Here is a 20,361-nt window from a genome sequence, read left to right on the forward strand (position 1 = left end):
AAACGTTTGACTGCATTATGCACATATTTCCAATTTGGAAATAAATTGGAATTATAACAATGTAGGTTTGAGTGATTTATTATCTTCAAACAACCAGTTTACCTATGCACTATGCCACTCAAGGAATACCTTAGAAACACACTTAAAGATCAACTGCACAAAAAGCACAACATCCATCACACAAACTCAATAAATTAGTTCTGCAGTATCTAACAGTGTACTGCTATTCTACATGTCATTAGCAGCACCAAACACCAGTAAAAAGTGCAAGCCAAACTTTTAGCTTGCACCCTTATATTATTTGTAATACTGCAATTCAGGGTGGTGGAAAATGAAAAAGATCTGGGAGTAATCATGCTGAGCAGTGAAGACAGGCCTCTAGGACAGCTCATGACAATGTCTGACAGAGGCATTTTACCAAAAGGGATAAGGAAATGATTATTCTGTTGTATAAGGCAATGGTTAGGCCTTATCTTGTGTACTGTGTACCAGTCTGCAAGCCTCATTTTAGGAAAGATACAGATCTGTTAGTGAGGAGAACTAGAAAAGAAAGGCTTCAGTTCTGCAAATTGCAGCATCTGGAGACTAGGCACCTGTGAGAAGGTCTGAGTGAAGTTTTAAAGCCTTTAAATGGATTGAACATGCTCAATGTTGATGGCGCAAATGGCATAAATTCCAAACAACATAAATTCCAAAATGAGGAAGGATAGTCATAGGATAAGTATGCAGAGCTGTCTTCAGCTAGCTGGTAGCTAATTGTTGAAACATTGATATGGTGTTGTGGAAATGGGTAGTTTGAATAAATTTAAGGAAGAGCTGTTGGAGGAGATGCAGAGGTGATATGGCAAGTGTTTTTGTTGAATGATGTATAAGGTTTCTTTCTCGCATCATTTGCCAATATCAATTTCGAAACAGTGGGAAAAATGAGTATCACCCCCACATCTACAGAACAACTAGAAACAATTTCAGTTGAAATAAACTCTGACTTTGAAAGCCTTCTGAAATAGGTGACAGACATGCTTCTGTGAGATAAAATTGTATGTTACTAATACTTCTATGGTATTTTTAATTTATGTAAATATACATAGACTCAATAAGTAAATGCAAAAAATATTCCCTGCTAAGGTCAGGAACATATCAAGAGCATTCAGTGAGAACTGTTTCTATAACTGAAATAATGTTTTATAACAATAACCTGAAAGTGAATCCTACACTAATTAGAATTAAAAATGTTTCAAACGAAAAAAAGAAAATTCAGTTTCTGTTTTTCTTTTTCTCTGCATACCATGTGAGAATGTTAAAATAAAGTTAAATAAAGTATATAAAGAATTCAATGTTATTGTGTATGTATAAAAAAAAAACCAAACAAACCTTTTTTCCTGGTTAGTTTCCAATGCACGCTCCTGCACAGTTTCACAAATATCACTGCAACGAATAAAGTAACTCAAAACAGTCAAAAAGCGATATAAAATATCAGCTTTTTTCCCAGTAATCACAGTTTTTGCCAATTTGAAGGGAAAACCAACAGCTCCATAAAGATCCCTATTAAGGAAAAACATTTTACTTAATAATTAAGTAATTTATTTTTAATGAAATAACACAAATTTAAGGAAACGGGGAAGTAATTTAGGTGAAAATTTTGTTTATACAATCTATGAAAATTTATAACTATGAATTATCAAAATATAATTTTCTTACACAGTAATATGTTACTTTATTATAATGTTGAACACAACACTGTAACATTACACTGTAACATGGCATGCATTGTAATATAGCCAAAACCTATATAATGCATGTCTGAAGGGTACAGAAGATGATTCAAAAAGACTACAAAGGATCTAGATGTATCAATCCATCAATCAGGAAATTGTGTAAGAAACATCATTTAATAGACATATCAAGGATCAGTACTAACAATAACCCCTCACTCATCATTACTAATAATAAATAATCCTACACCTCTCTCGGGAATTTTTGTAACCCATATCTGTTTAAAATGAATAAATCCAAACTTATTTCCAAGATCCGGCTCCCAGTAACTTTATCACTGACAAAAAGTTAAGGTGCACCTTCATGAACAATATTTTTTTTTCTAAGGTATAAAAGGAAGAGCAGTGTGTGAAAAAGTGAACTGCAGCTTTGGGGGATTTATTAATGAACAAAGAAGTCAAAGCTTTTTCAAATGCTATATTTTTTCATAATCATTTTACAAATTTTTTTGCAAAAGAAATTTCAATTTCAACAAAATTTAAATATCATCCAGAATTGTTTGAGATTTCTTTGATAAAACTAGAAAAAAGAGTGAAATTATCAAAGTTATGAGGAAAGTAGCTTTTGTTGGAAAGAGGAAAGGCCCATTAAAAGTATCCTATTGATAAACAAGTCAAAAAAAAAATAAAGAAGAAAAGTAAACTGTAGCCATTATCAACTCATTGCAGGATGGAAGCCTCCTCAACAATTCATGTTGAAGGAAATGGACCATAATCTGCCATGCTGGTCCAGTGCGGGTTGGCAGATCGACCATATTTAGCAGTCAGGGGCTTGAACCCTGGTCTACTCAAAGAGCGTGTGCTACTGAACTCTTGCTCCTGACCACTCAGCTACGGAGGCCTTTATTGATAAACAAGGAAAAGGGGTAAATGGAAATGTGGTTCATAACAAAGAAATGGCAACCCAGTGCAAGACTATTTTCAATTCAGGAACCAGAGGCTATTTGTTTTCAAGCACAGAGCTATGCTCTATTTCAACCTAAGTTGACAACAACGAAAAAAGTCTTCTCACATTACAAATGGCATAATGTATTAATATGCCCTGCTCCTGTCCAATTTTTTTGCCCAGGATAACAAAAAAATGTATCATTATATACGGGGGGGGGGAGAAACTAACTTGTTCAAGTAACATTACTTCTGCTCCAAAGGACATTGGCTTGAAAGCAAGTTCCTCAGATGATGAAGCAACTAGATCATATGATGGTGATCATGTTTTATTAATTCAAGCTAATGATGACTCTGTATTAAAAATTTGTGAAGGTGTCCGAATTGCTGTGGATAAAGAAATAAGAAACTCATTGAGAGGGGTCAGGATTCAGAAAGTAAGAAAAGTATTTGATCATGGCATTGTTTTAAAGATATTAAAAAGTGTGGACTATTGACACGTCTTCGGCTGGCTTTTGGATTTCCCAAAAGACCTGGAATGAAGTTAATTGTGTATGATGTTAGTAAGGAAATTCAGAAGGATGATCTTCAATGTGACATATATATGAGAAATATCTTTTGCATTTGGGATTGACCTAAAATGAGAATGTTTTCTGAGGTCACTGTTCGCTTTATAAGTAGGAACAGGAGTAATTCCAGTAATAACTTTTGGAGGTTTCACAAAGAATTAGAATGTTTCTAATGCAACAGCAGCATTGTTGTTTGTTGGACTGATGTCATACAGATTAAACAGATTGTGACTGTGCGCTACAATTGTCAGGGTTTTGGGCATACTGCCAAAACATGATAGACGAGATCCTATATGTAGCCATTGTGCTGGGAAATGCCATAAATATAAAAATTGCAAAAACATTAACAAAAAGATTGTGCTCAAACTGTATTGCTATAAATCATGTGGGAGAACATTCTGTTTGTGATATAAAGTGTCCAGAATATCAAAGAGTGTTATTGTTTTATTTGTTATTTTTTTTAAGGAGCATTAGCAACTAAGGCTATATTGCTCCGGGGATATGTGGTGGTCATGGGCTCGAACCCCGATCTAATCAAGAAGCATGTGCTACGTACTGCTGCTCCTGCCCATCTGGCTAGGGAGGTGCCAGTCAAAGAGTGCTTAAACTAATTAAACTGTGTACAGTTGATTCCATTTGTAACTATGGCCAATAGTCCAAATTACATTAACTCAAATCAGTACACTCACAATACAAGTTTGTTTAAAGGTTTGAAAATAATGCAGCTGAATGTGCAGCATTCTCGATCTGCTGCAGATGAAATAAAAATTGTATGTCAGCAAGAAAATATTGATGTTGATTGCATCCAAGAACCTTATTATGTGAATGATAAGATAGTTGAGAAAGTGGAGGAGAAATTGTTGAAACTGAACAAAAGAAAGGCACCTGGTGAGGATGGGATCTATCCAGTTATACTAAAGGAAACATTAAAGGAAGTAAGCAAACCCTTAGCCATAATTATGGGAGCTTTCACAAAGGGCGACACGAGTAATTACAGACCTGTTACTTTAACTTCTGTTCCAGGGAAAATAATAGTCGCTGGTTAAAGAAGCAATGCAAGATCATCTAGATAAGAGACTGAATTTATAGTTGAGACAGCATGGGTTTGTTAAGGGGAAGTCTTGTCTGACAAATTTGATTGATACTATGATGGGGTCACAAAGGAACTGGATGCAAAAAATAATTTTTATATTATATACTTGGATTTTAGAAAAGCTTTTGATACTGTTGTACGTGGAAGACTACTATACAAATTGGAGCAGTATGGCATTAAGGGCAAATTGCTACAATGGATAAAAGGATGGTTGAGTGGGAGAAGACAGAGAGTGGTAATCAGTGGACAGATGGGCTGAGAGGTGGCAACTGAAGTTTAACTTTGACAAATGTAAAGTACTGCAAATGTAAAGTAACCCTAGAGTAACGTATCAACTGGGTGGTACTACACTCAGGGTAGTGGAGAATGAAAAGAACCTGGGGGTAATTGTGCAGTCAGATAAAGATTTCTGGGCAGTTCCGACAGGCTACAAGATTAGCTCATGGCATCTTGTCAATGATATACAGGAATTTTTCTAGCAGGGATAAGGAGATCATTGTCCCCTTGTATAACGCATAGTCAGGCCACACCTTGAGTACTGTATACCAGTCTGGAGGACTCATTTTAGGAAGGATGTAGAGCTGCTGAAACGAGTACAGAGAAGGGCAACAAGATTAATGAATGGAACAAAGGGTTGCTCTTACGAAGAAAGGCTTAAGTTTTGCAAATTACTGTGTCTTGTGACTAGGCACCTGTGAGACGATCTGATTGAGGTGTATAAGGTCTTGAATGGTCCGAGCAAGCTCAATGCTGATGGGATTCTTCCTCTTGCCCAAATTAATCGCCTGAGGGAACAAATTCAAATTGAGGAAAGATAGTTGTAGAATAGATGTATGGAAATTTGCCTTTAGCCAGCAGGTGGGTGATTGCTGGAAAAAACTTCCGTCTATTGTAGTGGAGGTCAACAATTTAAAGTTCAAGGCAGAACTAGGAAAATATTTGGGTGAATGGATGGGTGAAATGGGAAGGGGTTTTTTTTTGGCTGATATTGTTTGCAATTGATTCTAAAGCCAAGAGTTCACTTTGGTACAGTGGCACTACTGATGATAGAGGGAAAGGTTTGGACGATATGACAGTGGCGTAGAAGCTTATGGTTCAAAATCAATCTTGGAAGGAGTCCACTTTTTGGAGAGTAAATGATGACTCAAACATCAACGTAACTAACTCAATTGGCACTAGATTTGTCTGTGGATGGAAAGTCAAATCTGACTGGGTATTGAGTGATCATTGTGCAATATTTTATTAAATCAATCAATAGAGAAAACAGTCTTGGCTTGCTTCAATTATGGCTTTGCTGTTAATTATGCAAAGTGAGATAACTTTGAGAGAAGTCTTCAGTGAGCTATGATCACAATCTCTGAGTTATCTATCATGAAAGGTGGGAAACTCCGTGGAGTTTTTGCAAAAAAATAAAAAAATAAATAAAAAATATCCATGATGCATGTGTAGCTACTATGAAACAGAAATAGATAAATCATAGACAGCTGAAGTGGTGGACACCTCAGCTTACTCTATTAAAAAAAACAGGTGAATAAGGCTAGAAAGCAATTTCAGAAGTAAAATGCAGAAAAGTGCCTTGGAAGTTATTCGATTAAAGAAAGACTATCAAAGTCTTCGTAACAAGTATGTTGTTCATGCTATTGCTAAACAGAAATATGACTGCAGGAAAACTGGTAAAAACAGCAGGAAATAATGACTCTTGTGGTCTGGTATATAAAATTTGTACTGGCAAATTCAGAGCAGCTGCTGATGTTATATATTCTATTGGCAAGGATCCCGTTGAGATGTGTAATTGGGAAGATTCCACGAGTACAATCTTAGATCATCTTATTGGTAATGATAACATGACTGCTAACTCGTGTGTTAATCTAGAACATCATCATATGTTTGAATTAAATAAGTCTTATGGTAATGAAGTTGAAGAATTACCCATGATAAATTTCTCACCGTTGAAAAGTCCATAAAAATAACAAATGTCCTGGTATGAACCGAGTGGAGGGAGAGGTAATCAAAAAGTTCTCTAATCTTTTATTTGAATGAGTTGCTAGAAGTTTTTAATAATTGTCTAAGGGATGGTGTGTTTCCGTCTCCCTGGAAAGGTGCACTGCTCAAGATTATCCTAAAGTTTCCAACCAAACCAATGGGTTCACCTGTATCATATAGACCTATTATATTGCTTCCTGGTCTTGGTAAAGTTCATGAGAAGCTTTAAGCTCATAAAAACAGCTTGCATAATGATCATCAACCCAATTCTAGAATATGCCTCACAAATCTGGAATCCTCACACCAAAATTCTTATAAAACAACTGGAACGTATTCAGAAATCCATAGTCAGATTCCTGGTGTACAAATCTAGGGTGGAATTGAACACAAAATCCTACAATGAATGGTGCATTCACTTCGGGATTTTACCACTCTACCAAAGAAGAGCTGTGGCAGACTGCAAATTCCTAATGCATCTCGTGGCTGGCAAGCTCGATTCCCCCGAGCTGCTCTACCTCATCAACTTCAGCTGTCCTCCAAGAGTCTTGAGAAGACAAAATATGCTGGCACAAGAGCCATTCAGAACTGATCAACTCAGATTCCATTACTTCAACAGAACTGCAAAATTGCTGAATGAATCCAACATTGATATCCTAAATGAAAACATTAATATCAAAAAAGAGCTACAAAGGTTTTTCAATCAAGCTAATAGAGAATGAAAATAAATGACTAATTAACAACAATAATAATACTATAAAGATAGGTATACTTAGCTTTAACAAAAAAAAAAATTTTTTTTTTTTCCCCTTCAATGAACTAAGATAAGAAATAACAATTAGGGAAAAAAAAATAAAAATTGGGATAACAATAAGAATAATAACGCAAAGCATTGCAATTAATGCAACTGCTTAATGTGAACTGTCAAGAAAAGAAAACAACAAAATGCTTAGAAATACTAATTTCTCTGTTACCACAGCTTTTCTAAAATGCAAATCGCTTGTAACACATGATATGCATTGTATATGTTGTAAATTGACCTTGTATATTTGAAATTGTATATTGATACCTGACATTGTGTACAGATTGTAAATAGAAGGATTACTATATTTCTACTGTCAAATTCCTCCTCTGTAAGGCTTCGGCTGTTTTGGAGTAATAAATAAATAAATAAATAAATAAATAAATAAGCCATGTGGATTGCTGTCCACCAAATTGATAATGTTGGCCTTTCAAACAAACAATATGTATGGCTTCACTCCTGGTGAAGGCACTGAGGATGCACTGCACTCTTTAGTTTGCAATATTCAGGGATCGAATTATAAATATATCTCGGGAATTTTTGTAGACTTTGCTGGTGCCTTTGATTCCATTAGTTGGGACAGAGTTTTGATCATGTTGCACATGGCTAAATGTTCTTTTAATAATTTCTCTATAATTGAAGATTACTTTAGAGATCGCAACGGTAACAGTTAAATCAAATTTTGCATTGGTAATATTGCATTGGTTATATTGTTGTAGATGGGGTTGCGTCGTTACTTATTAAAACAAAGGAAAATTTTATTGTCTTCCCAAATTTGTAAATTCAGTTTTTGCAAGACTGAATATTTTTTTGCAATTGGAAGAGTTTGGATTACGTAATGGGTGAATTGGTGGAGTGTACCCTTATATTTACATGGAATAGTATGCTATTTTTTATATAGGAACAGAGAAATTTCTTTGCAGAAGTGGAACACGTTGCTGTTTCCTTCATGGATGGGTGTCCACTTCTTCTGCTGCTGCCAACACTGTTGGCAAGAAGCCAACAGTGTTGGCTTCTTGCCAACATTGCTATAATGCATTATAGCTATGTACCTGTTAATATATTAATATATTGTGCAATGTACCTGTTAATATATTATTATATTGTGCAAAAAGAATAGGTGGAATAGGACCAGATTATGTCTGCCAGGGGGCAAAAGTTGATGACTTTGTAGAGCAGATATAATCTTTTAAGGGCACAAAGGGTGATATTTTTGTCCATGATGGCACTAATGACATCAAGTGTAGGAGATCTGCAGACTTGCCTTACATAACAAGTATAGGTCAACGTTGAAAAAAGTCAGGTTGGGGTTAAATTTGAAAGTGTCTGCAATTCTGCCTAGACACTATAGGAGGGATTATATGATGAGAGCCTTGTCAGTCAATTTGGCACTGGAAAGATTGTGCAAGGCTCACAAGGTAGAATTTCTCTCTCTCAGAGTGGTCTGTGCTTGTTAACAGGAGAGGCTACTTCTACAGGGATGGGATACACTTAAATAGAAATGTTGCAAGAATATTTTCTGATATTATCGAGGCAATGTTAGGTGGGGACAGAAAACTGCTACTTGGGGGGATTCGCAGACTAATAGATTAACAGTAGCTGCAGGCAGAGGTGGAAGTAATTCTTGCACTGCTTCTATTGGAATGAGCAGCAGCCTTGAAAGCAAGTTGCTGGGGATTTCAAAAACTGCTAGGAGTCATCATGAAACTAGTGAATACACGGGTTGTGTTAGGGTAACTAAGAGTAAGAACAGGTGCATGTATACTTGTATATACACCAATGCCAGGAGTAAAGAAAATAAATTTGATGTATTTTAAGTACTGGTCAAGACATCAAAGGTGGATATTGTTGGTGGATATTCAGTCAGAATTTTGTAATAATACTCCTGTGTGATAGAAAGGTGCTCGTGACCATTTGGCACTTCACATCTTTGAAATTAAGTGACAACTGTGGTCCTCATAATCTAGGCATTGTTACATAATTTGTTCCCATGTTTCACTTTTGCCACAGTTACATGTAGAATGATCAGTAATTCCCAGAGAGGTCAGTTTACCCTGTGATAAGGAAGGTCACAAACGCACCTGGGGAAAACCACAGCGGAGCCTTGGGGCTTGTCAATTTTACTTCCAGTAAAAAGCACCGTTGGTGCTTTCTCCCAGCGTACCTGCCATATTCTGTGGAATTCCTCATTGACATGGTTCCTTTCTTACTTGATATCTCTTTCAGTATCAAGGCCCATCAGCAATAAGGATGTTTGTGGCAGTACTTATGTAGGTACACCATACTATGCATAATCACTTCTAGGTCAAGGGATAGAACCCATGCCAGGACTTGCAGGGCAGGAATAATCACAGTACAGCATTCACTGGTAGCGAGATTGACCTATGAACCTACTTTTTTTTTTTTTTTTTATTGAGGCCCCTAGACAAAAAAAAAAAAAAATCTGGAAAATCCTGCTATATATATATATATATATATATCCGATAATACAAAATAACACAAAAAACATAAGCCAGTAGTATGGCAAAAAACATAGAGCGAAAAATTAACATAAAGATAAACAAACAGGGAGGGGGAAGTAAAGGTAAGAATAAATAGCAGCCGATAGTCCCCTATATAATTTAGCACTTTAATTCCAATTAATAAACCAATATAAAATTTTAAAATAATGCATGGTATTTCAGAGACTGCTGGGAGCCATTGCGGTACAAGTAAACACATGGGTTGTGTTAGGGTAGCTAAGAATAGAAACAGGTGCAGGTATACTTGCGTGTACACCAATGCTAGGAATTTAGTAAATAAATTTGATGAATTTGAGGTATTGCTCAAAACATCAAAGGCAGATATTGTTGGGATATCAGAGACGTGGTGTCACACAGATATAAGGGATGCAGAACTGCAATTTGGGGAGTACAACGTCTACAGAAAGGATAGACTGGATAGGAAGGGAGGAGGGGTTATGCTATTAGTTAAGAAACACATAAAAACCAAGGAAGTGAAGCCAGTCGACATCGCCGGACAGTGAAGTGTTGAGTCAGTTTGGTGACATAAGCATTGGGAGATCAAAATTGAGAGTAGGAGTGTGCTATAGGCCTAATGATTCTGATGAGTATAATAAGGAACTGTACAGGGAAATAGAGTGGGCCAGTAAATCAGAGAGTCTTATAATGGGAGATTTTAATTTCCCAGATATTGACTGGAATTTGGGGGCTGGTCACTCACACACTAGCAGGGCTTTTGTGGATTTATTGGATGATTGTTTTCTACATCAGCATGTTCGGGAGGCAACTAGAGGGAGTAATACTCTTGATTTGATTATCTGCAGTGATTCTTCATGCATTAAGAATCTGCAGATAAATGAACCACTAAGTGGCAGTGATCACAGTGTGCTGAAGTGGGATTTACTCAAAGAGGTAACTACCATTAGGGGTAAAGGGAAGGGTTATTGCTTCCGTAAAGGCGACTACGATGGACTGAGACAGTATTTAAATTCTATACAGTGGGACCAACTGATGATGTTACCAACAGCAAATTCAAAATGGGAAGCATTCAAAGAACTTATCTTGGAAGCTACTACGCTTTACATACCAACTAAGAAATATTGTTCAAGGTTTAGGCCAAAATGGATGTCAGATGAACTAATGAGGCATATGGCAGAGAAGAAAAATGCATGGGATACTTACAAATTAACACATGACACAGAAGCCTATGATAGATACAAGTTGATATGCAACCAAGTTACAAAGGAGGTTAGGCAGGCGAAGGCAGATTACGAGAAATCCTTGGCAAGGGATGCAAAGAAAAACAGCAAAGAGTTCTTTACTTATGTAAACTCTAGAAGGAAGGGGATGAATCAGATTGGTCCACTTGATATCGATGGGTCAACTGTTGATGATCCTGCTCAGGTAGCTAACAAACTAAATGAATATTTTGCATCGACATTCACACATGAGGAGTTATTGAGCGAGGGGAATGCCAGAGGTGTATTCAACTCTAGCAGTAAGCTACAGAATCTCGAAATAACTGGGAGTAAAGTGGAGGAGAAACTGTTGAAGATAAACACAAGAAAGGCACCCAGGGTGGATGAGATCTATCCAGTTATATTAAAGGAGGCAGCAAAGGAAGTAAGCAAACCCTTAGCCATAATTATGAGAGCTTCCTTGGACTCAGGGGAGGTACCCATAGACTAGAAATGTGCAAATGTGACCCCAATTCACAAAGGAGGATCAAAGGCTGACACAAGTAATTATAGACCTGTGAGCTTAACTTCTGTTCCAGGAAAATTAATGGAGGCACTGGTTAAAGAAGCACTGCAGGATCATTTAGACAAGACTTCAGTTATAGCTCAGACACAGCATGGTTTTGTTAAGGGGAAGTCTTGCCTGACCAACTTGATTGGATACTATGATGCAGTCACAAAAGAACTGGATGCAGGGAATAACTTTGATATTATATACTTGGATCTTAGAAAGGCTTTTGATACTGTTGCACATGGAAGACTGCTACACAAATTGGAGCAGAGTGACATTGGAGGCAAATTGCTGCTATGGATAAAGGGGTGGTTGAGGGGGAGAAGACAGAGTGGTAATCAATGGACACTGCTCATCGTGGACTAATGTTATTAGTGGAGTCCCTCAGGGCTCAGTGTTGGGTCCATTATTGTTTTCTGTATTTATAAATGATATTGATGATGGTATATCAAGCTTAATGTCCAAGTCTGCAGATGATACAAAGGTTGGCAGGGTTTTCAAGGACACTACTGACACTATGCTGCTGCAACAGGATCTGGAAAGGTTGAGCAGATGGGCTGAGAGGTGGCAAATGAAGTTTAACATTGACAAATGTAAAGTGCTACACATGGGAAACAGCAACCCCAGAGCAACGTATCAACTCTGTGGTACTACACTGACAGTGGTAGAGAATGAAAGGGACTTGGGGGTGGTTGTGCAGGCAGATATGAAGTTCTCTGAGCAGTGCAGACGGGCTGCAAGAGTAGCTCATGGAGTATTGTCAATGATATACAGGAATTTTTCCAGCAGGGATAAGGAGGTGATTATTCCATTGTATAAGGCAATGGTCAGGCCACACCTAGAGTACTGTATACAGGCCTGGAGGCCTCATTTCAAGAAGGATGTAGAGCTGCTGGAACGAGTACAGAGAAGGGCAATAAGATTAGTGAATGGAACAAATGGGTGCTCTTAAGAAGAAAGGCTTAAGTTTTGCAAATTACAGTGTCTGGACACTAGGCACCAGCGAGGTGATCTGATAGAGGTGTATAAAGCCTTGAATGGTTTAAGCATGCTCAATGCTGATGGAATTCTTCCTCTAGCTCAGAAAAATCACCTGAGAGGGCATAAATTCAAATTGAGGAAAGACAGATGTAGGATAGACGTGCGGAAATTTGCCTTTAGCCAGCGGGTTGTTGGTTGGTGGAACAGACTTCCATCCCTTGTGGTGGAGGTTGATAGCCTAAATAAGTTTAAGGCTCAGCTGGACAGGTATTTTGAACGAACAGAGGGGTGAAGTGGAAGTGGGTTTTTTTTTTTTTTTTTTTGGCTGATGCTGCATAAGCTTGCTTTCTTCCATCAAATGCCTCTACTAATGCTAATGCCTATTATAATATAATTTAGTGGTAACCCCCCCCCCCCCAGAAGGTACCAGTTCCAAATAATGTGAAATATCACCAAAAAGGGGGTTAAGAACTACTAAAATCATATATATGATAGGCATGGTACAATATACAAATATTAACAATATCTTATATACATGAAAACATTGTACATCATCAATTAATTCAACTAGCACATAACAAACCATCTATATGTTCAGTGGTCATCCCAGACTCAGCTACAGCACAACTAACTGGACATGTTATGTTATTTTTTATTTAGGAGCATTAGCAACTAAGGCCATATTGCTCCGTGATATGCGGTGGTCATTCCCTGACCTTTTCGCATTCTCCGTATTTGGTGGTGACGGGCTCGAACCCAGGTCTAATCAAGAAGCGTGTGCTACGCACTGCTGCTCCTTCCCACCTGGCTACGGAGGCGCCTCTAACTGGACAAGCAGGCTACAAACTGCTTGAGAGACCCTGTCCACAGATAAACATCAAATCCTAGAGACTGATCATTACATTGCTATAATGCATTTCAGGAACCCTGAAATGCATTATAGCAATGTAATGCGAAAAACTGAGAGTAAAGTGGAGGAGAAATTGTCGAAGATAAACACAAGAAAGGCACCTGGGGTGGATGGGATCTATCCAGTAATATTAAAGGAGGCAGCAAAGTAAGTAAGCAAACCCTTAGCCATAATTATGAGAGCTTCCTTGGACTCAGGGGAGGTACCCATGGACTGGAGATGTGCAAATGTGACCCCAATTCACAAAGGAGGATCAAAGGCTGACACAAGTAATTATAGACCTGTGAGTTTATAGTAATTATAGACCTGTGAGTCTGCAGATCTCCTACACTTGATGTCATTAGTGCCATCATGTACAAAAATATCACCCTTTGTGCCCTTAAAAGATTATATCTGCTCTACAAAGTCATCAACTTTTGCCCCCTGGCAGACATAATCTGGTCCTATTCCACCTATTCTTTTTGCTCAGAAGTATTAACTTCTGTTCCCGGAAAATTAATGGAGGCACTGGTTAAAGAAGCACTGCAGGATCATCTAGACAAGACTTCAGTTATAGCTCGGACACAGCATGGTTTTGTTAAGGGGAAGTCTTGCCTGACCAATTTGATTGGATACTATGATGTAGTCACAAAAGAACTGGATTCAGGGAATAACTTTGATATTATATACTTGGATCTTAAAAGGCTTTTGATACTGTTGCACATGGAAGACTGCTGCACAAATTGGAGCAGTGTGGCATTGGAGGCAAATTGCTGCTATGGATAAAGGGGTAGTTGAGGGGGAGAAGACAGAGAGTGGTAATCAATGGACACTGCTCATCGTGGACTAATGTTATTAGTGGAGTCCCTCAGGGTTCAGTATTGGGTCCATTACTGTTTTCTGTATTTATAAATGATATTGATGATGGTATATCAAGCTTAATGTCCAAGTTTGCAGACGATACGAAGGTTGGCAGGGTTGTCAAGGACACTACTGACACTATGCTGCTGCAACAGGATCTGGAAAGGTTGAGCAGATGGGCTGAGAGGTGGCAAATGAAGTTTAACATTGACAAATGTAAAATACTATATATGGGAAACAGCAACCCCAGAACAACATATCAACTCTGTGGTACTACACTGACAGTGGTAGAGAATGAAAGGGACATGGGAGTGGTTGTGCAGACGGACTGCAAGAGTAGCTCATGGTGTATTGTCAATGATATATAGGAATTTTTCTAGCAGGGATAAGGAGGTGATTATCCCCTTGTATAAGGCAATGGTCAGGCCACACCTAGAGTACTGTATACAGGCCTGGAGGCCTCATTTCAAGAAGGATGTAGAGCTGCTGGAACGAGTACAGAGAAGGGCAATAAGATTAGTGAATGGAACAAATGGGTGCTCTTAAGAAGAAAGGCTTAAGTTTTGCAAATTACAGTGTCTGGAGACTAGGCACCAGCGAGGTGATCTGATAGAGGTGTATAAAGTTTGAATGGTTTGAGCATGCTCAGTGCTGATGGGATTCTTCCTCTTGCTCAGAATAATCACCTGAGAGGGCATAAATTCAAATTGAGGAAAGACAGACGTAGGATAGACGTGCGGAAATTTGCCTTTAGCCAGCGGGTGGTTGGTTGGTGGAACAGACTTCCATCCCTTGTCGTGGAAGTTGATAGCCTAAATAAGTTTAAGGCTCAGCTGGACAGGTATTTCGAACGAACAGAGGGGTGAAGTGGAAGTGGTTATTTTTTATTTATTGGCTGATGCTGCATAAGCTTGCTTTCTTCCATCAAATGCCTCTACTAATACTAATGCTAATTTTCATTTTTCCGACAACTGAGTCACCGACAATAACCAGCTCCTGTGGGACCAGCACATTCTGCCCTGAAGATTGCCGCTGTGTTTCTTGATGCAGAAGAGTGAGCTCTGGCATTGAGTTGGGCAGCTGGGAGCTTGATGGGCTCCCCATTTTAATTCCTTCAAGGGCATCTACCTTACACCTCAATCTCATAGATGCCCATCAGAATGCTGAGTTGGCACCTAATTTATTCACACTCGGCACCCAGCACACAAAGAGACATCTTCCTTGGCTAGATTATGTCCTGTTCCACAAAGTTCCCCAAATATTTCACATTTGGCACATTTTTTTACTATGATTCAACTAAGATAAGTATAATGAACAATTGTACAGAAAATTAGAGGATCATTAAATGAGAATTATTTATAAGGGGGATTTTAATTTTACAGATACAGTTGGTCGTCGACTTACGACCGACTTCCGTTCTGACTGACAGGTCGTAAGTCGATCTGGTCGTATGTCGGTCATATATTTATTAACAGTATTTTTTAACCTTTCTAATCTTTTTATCATCTTTATGATTTATTTTTATAATCTTTTATTTTTCATTTTAAATACAGTAATGTTTTTATCTTTTACTTAGCGATACTGAATATACCTTCGTTCCTACGCCTAGGCTATCTCTCTCTTCTATGAGGTTAAATTCAAACGTTCTCTACATTTTAATTGGTTTATTATTCATACTGTTTATAAAAAAACAAAACTACAATCTATAATTATATTGTACATAATGTACTGTAAACACAAAAATACAATCTAAAATTAATGTAAAAATTAATACAAATGAAATTTACAAAATCAATTTTCAATCTTTGCTTGTGCTGGGTTGTGCATCGTCAGGGCCATGTTCTTGGGTTGAGGTAGGAGATGTTTATTTATAGAGACATTATGCAAAGAAAATCTTTTTTTAAAAACGCTTAAACCACCCAGTACTAGCCTGAAAATCTTCTGTGTAATCGTCTCCGGCACGTGATTTTAAACTGAAACAAACTTCTAGCCTTTGCTTGCACTGTGTGAAGGCTCATGGGTGTATTTTTTTGTATTAAATCTTCCATCCACATAAACAACAATTTCTCCATTTCATGGATGGGTTCCTGTCATTGTTTGGTTAAAATTGTAGACTTAATAAGTCCAGAACCTTTCACAGCTTCCCGAATTCTTTCTTTGTCCTTAAGTATCGTCAATACCGTGGAATGTGATAACTTCAAGTCACATGCTATCGTATTCACTTTCTTTCCGCCTTCATACTGCTGGATAATTTTCATTTTACACTCTAAATCAATAGTTTTCCTTGACTTTTTAGCTGGCGTATATGTAGATGAAGTCATTTTCCTTTTACTAAACATTTTATGCGTATTTCAGTAGAATTTTAATTAATACACCACACGCAACAGATACTTGAAAGTGACTGGGTGTATGTGAGAGAGAGTGACTGGGTGTACGTGCCTGGTGCTGTCTTCAGACCTCCCCCGTCATCGATGTGCCTCCTCACCTGGGTTGTGGGCGTCACCAGCAGTGATTTCCTGATTTATTATTAATTAATTAATTTATTATTTTTTTTTGTGGTCGTAAGTGCGGCCGGTCGTAAGTCGACGACCAAGTGTATTGAGTTGAACACATGGGTTAGTAATTCACACAGTAGCAAGACTTGTGAATTCATAGATGACTGATTTCAATGACTTTATGTTAGAAATTCAACAAGAAAAGCAATACGTTTGATCTGATTATTAGCAGTAAAGCATCATGCATTAGGAATCTGCAGATAAAATAATCCTTAGGTGGCAGTGATCATAGTGTACTGATCTGGGATTTATTTAAAATTGTAATTACTATCAAGGATAAGAAGGGCTTTCACTTTCATAAAGGTGAATACAGTAGTCTTAGACAGGTTTTAAATTCCTTTCAGTGGAACAAACTGATAGTGGTGCCAACTGCAAATTCTAAATGGAAGGCATTCAGGGAAGTAATCATATAAGCCAGTAAGATTTTTATAACATCTATCAGTTCTAGGTTTAGACCTAAATGAATGTCAGATGGACTGATGAGACTAGTGGAAGAGAATTAAAATATATTCATGCACATAAATTATCTGGTGTTACAGAGGCGGCCACAATAGATATAAACTAGTCTGCAATCAAATCACAAAGGAAGTAGGCAAGCTAAGGCAGATGAAAAGTCTCTGGAAAAGAATGCAAACATTACTTATGTAAACACTAGAAGGGGAAATGGATGAATCACACAGGTCCACTAGTTAATGATGGTTTAATTGTTGATGATCTTGTTAAGACTGTTAAAAAAAACTGAGTAGACATCTGCATATACACTCACACATAAGGAATTTAATTATGGAGATGCCAGGACTGTATAAAATTCAAACAAGAGTTAATGATTTTTGTGATAACTGATAGGAAAGTGGAAGAGAAGTTGTTGAAGCTAAATGTAAAAAAGGCATCTGGGATGATATGGTCTATCCAGTTATAATAATGAATATAGCAAAGAAGGTAGGCAAACCTCCTTTGCTGTCTCCCTTAGCCATAATAATGACAGCATCTATTGATTCAGGGTAGGTGGTCCCTACAGACAGGAGATATGCAAATTTATTCTCAATTCACTAATGGGATCAAAGGGTGACATGGGAAATTGCAGAAATGTTAGCTTAACTTCTGTTCCAGGAAAAATAATGAAGTCACAGTTAAAAAAGTAATGCAGGGCAATCTAGACAGCAGTGTAGTTATAATGCATTCACCGTGTGGATTTTTAAGGGGTGATCATATCCAACAAATTTGCTTAGATACTAAGATACAGTTACAAAGGAACTAAATGTAACAAAGGAATTTTGACTTCAATAATATACATGAATTTTGGCAGCAGGGACAAGGAGGTGGTTATCATGTATAATGCAATGGTTAGTAAACATCTTGAGTACTGTACATGTGTCTGGAAGCCTCATTTTAGGAAGGATTTGGGTCTGTTGGAATGAATGCAGAGAAGAGCAACAAGATTACTGAGTGGAACAAAAGGGTTCACTTACCAAGAAATGGTTCCCTTCTGAAAATTGTATGTCTGGAGACCATACATCTGCAAAGAGATTTCTCAGAGGTGTTTAAGGCTTTGAAATGGATTACCTAAGTCCAATGCTAATGGCAATTCTCTTGCCCATACTACACACAAAGGGGGAGCATATATTCATGTTGAGGAAGGATGGTTGCAGGATAGATGTTGGGAAATCTGCTTTCATGCAGCAGGTTGATTGTTGAAACAAACTTGCATCTAGTGCTGTAGATAGTTTAAATAAATTCAATTAAATAAATTTTTAAAAAAGCAGGTAGTTTAAATAAATTCAATTAAATAAATTTTTAAAAAAAGTAGACAGTTTAAATAAATTCAATGAAGAACTAGACAAACTATTAAAGGTCATGGACAGGCAATATGAGAAAATTTTTCTGATGTTCCATAAGCTTACTTTGCATTATTTGCCACTACTAATATTAACATAGCAGCAACCTATAACTATTGAAAACTTCTAAAGAAGAACATAAAAAGGTGATAAAGTTACAAAAAAAAGTTTTAACATTGATATAATGAATATATACCTATACAAGTGGGGCTATAACTATACATCTCAATCTATAAGGCAAGTGAACAAAGTGCATCAGTCTCATACTTTGGAGTCACTTCACCACAGGGTAGTATGTGGTGAAGTGACCCCACATTACACAGTTCAAATAAAAAGTGTCATTGCAATGGAGAAATACATTGATATTTATCTGAAATGTGTGAAATTCCTCAAACCAAAGTTTTGGCTCATTCTAGAGCCAAGAAAGAAAGTAGGCCCAATAAGGAATAACCTGATGACCCACTCATCAGAAATATCCACTGCATGTGAAATGCTTGATGGTGTAGAAGGTTTAAAAGCTCAGCATTAAGGGTCAAGTATTCATACTTTACAACCTATAAAAATAATTATACAAGTAGCACGCAGCCTTAGGCATGCAACCAATCAGCATATTTAGGAGCAAAATTAGTTTACTAAACTGCTACACAGACTGATGTAATATTTGTATACGAATAAATATTTGTATAATTATTTTTATAGCTTTCATAGCACCAAGCCTTTAAAGCAGAAATAGTTCAGAAACATTTTTCATATCGATGTTTCCGAACTATTTCACAGAAATAGTTCGGAAACATCTTCTGGAAACATAAAGTGGGAAAGATTCACTTGCTGATACTTACCCAAGCTGTACCCATAATGGATTATATGGGTGGGACTTGGCCAGTAAATCCACCTAAAAATTTAAGAGAAACAGAAACTCAATAAGTAACTTTTAAAAGTCAGAATTATTCAAAACAAATTTGGAAAATAAATAGTTTTAGTATTTACTAATTACAGTGGATTCCGGTTATTTGGGAAACATCGGGACTAGTACATTTTGGCTCGATTAAGCAGCTGCCCCATTTATGTGAAGTTTCACATAAATAGTTAAATAGCTTTACATTTGATTTTCTGTACATCAAATCATGTTACGATGGACTCACCATAGTAAAGTATCGTTCACTATATGATATGTAGTAAGCGCTGGTCACTGTGATCACGTTTGTGAATTGAATTTTAATTCTATTAAATAGTGATTCTAATTAACGAAAATAAGAGGAATATTATCCACAGGCTATAAAAGTAAAGATATATTAAGTACAAATTTACACTTTATTACCCTACCAATTAAAAAAATTTTCCACAGGTTAGCAAAATAAATTTACACTAACGTGCACAACTTAATTAATACATACTGTAATATGTACATACTAACTAGTTGAATCTGTTTATTGACATTTGGGGGGGGGGGTTAACAGTAAAAAACATAAGCAAACAATAAAAAAGAACACAGCACACACAAATTGCAAGTAACACGATATGCACAAGGGAGAATGAAGTAACATTACAATCTTAAAAAAGATTCTGAAAATTTATTATTTTTTATATGACTGATTCGTGGAAGGGGAAACACATTTCACTATAATAACACAGAGAATTCCAGCTGTCGGTATTATCACAAATTCAATAAGATCAAGTTTACTATCTGTTTATAATAGATTGCACTAACAGAAAAGCCTAATAAACAGGGGACTGCTAATTGTTTTTAATATTTTATGGTTGTGACCTCCAAAATTTTAACCGAAGCACATGATATGGTTGGAGACAATGTTAAGGGCAATCTCAAGTGCTGCAGTCTCCTGCCCTGATTAAACAGCATGTTGTCCCAATTAAGTGAAGTAAACCCTGCC

General features: G+C 37.1%; 1 protein-coding gene across 2 annotated transcripts in view; it reads right to left on the bottom strand.

Moving 5' to 3' along the window:
- The window catches only part of LOC150083777 (folliculin-interacting protein 2), a 296,503-nt gene that overhangs the window by 64,194 nt on the left and 211,948 nt on the right, over nucleotides 1-20,361 (bottom strand). For both annotated transcript variants that reach the window (XM_090377482.1, XM_090377483.1), the window contains exons 12-13: nucleotides 19,312-19,364; nucleotides 1,372-1,542 (exon numbers count right to left, since the gene is read on the bottom strand). In XM_090377482.1, the coding sequence (XP_090233608.1) occupies nucleotides 1,372-1,542; nucleotides 19,312-19,364 (224 nt within the window). The remainder of the gene's footprint in view (nucleotides 1-1,371; nucleotides 1,543-19,311; nucleotides 19,365-20,361) is intronic.

The sequence above is a fragment of the Mastigoproctus giganteus genome, chromosome 7 (genome assembly GCF_048544385.1).
Source record: "Mastigoproctus giganteus isolate SK-2022 chromosome 7, ASM4854438v1, whole genome shotgun sequence".
NCBI classification, from domain to species: domain Eukaryota; kingdom Metazoa; phylum Arthropoda; class Arachnida; order Uropygi; family Thelyphonidae; genus Mastigoproctus; species Mastigoproctus giganteus.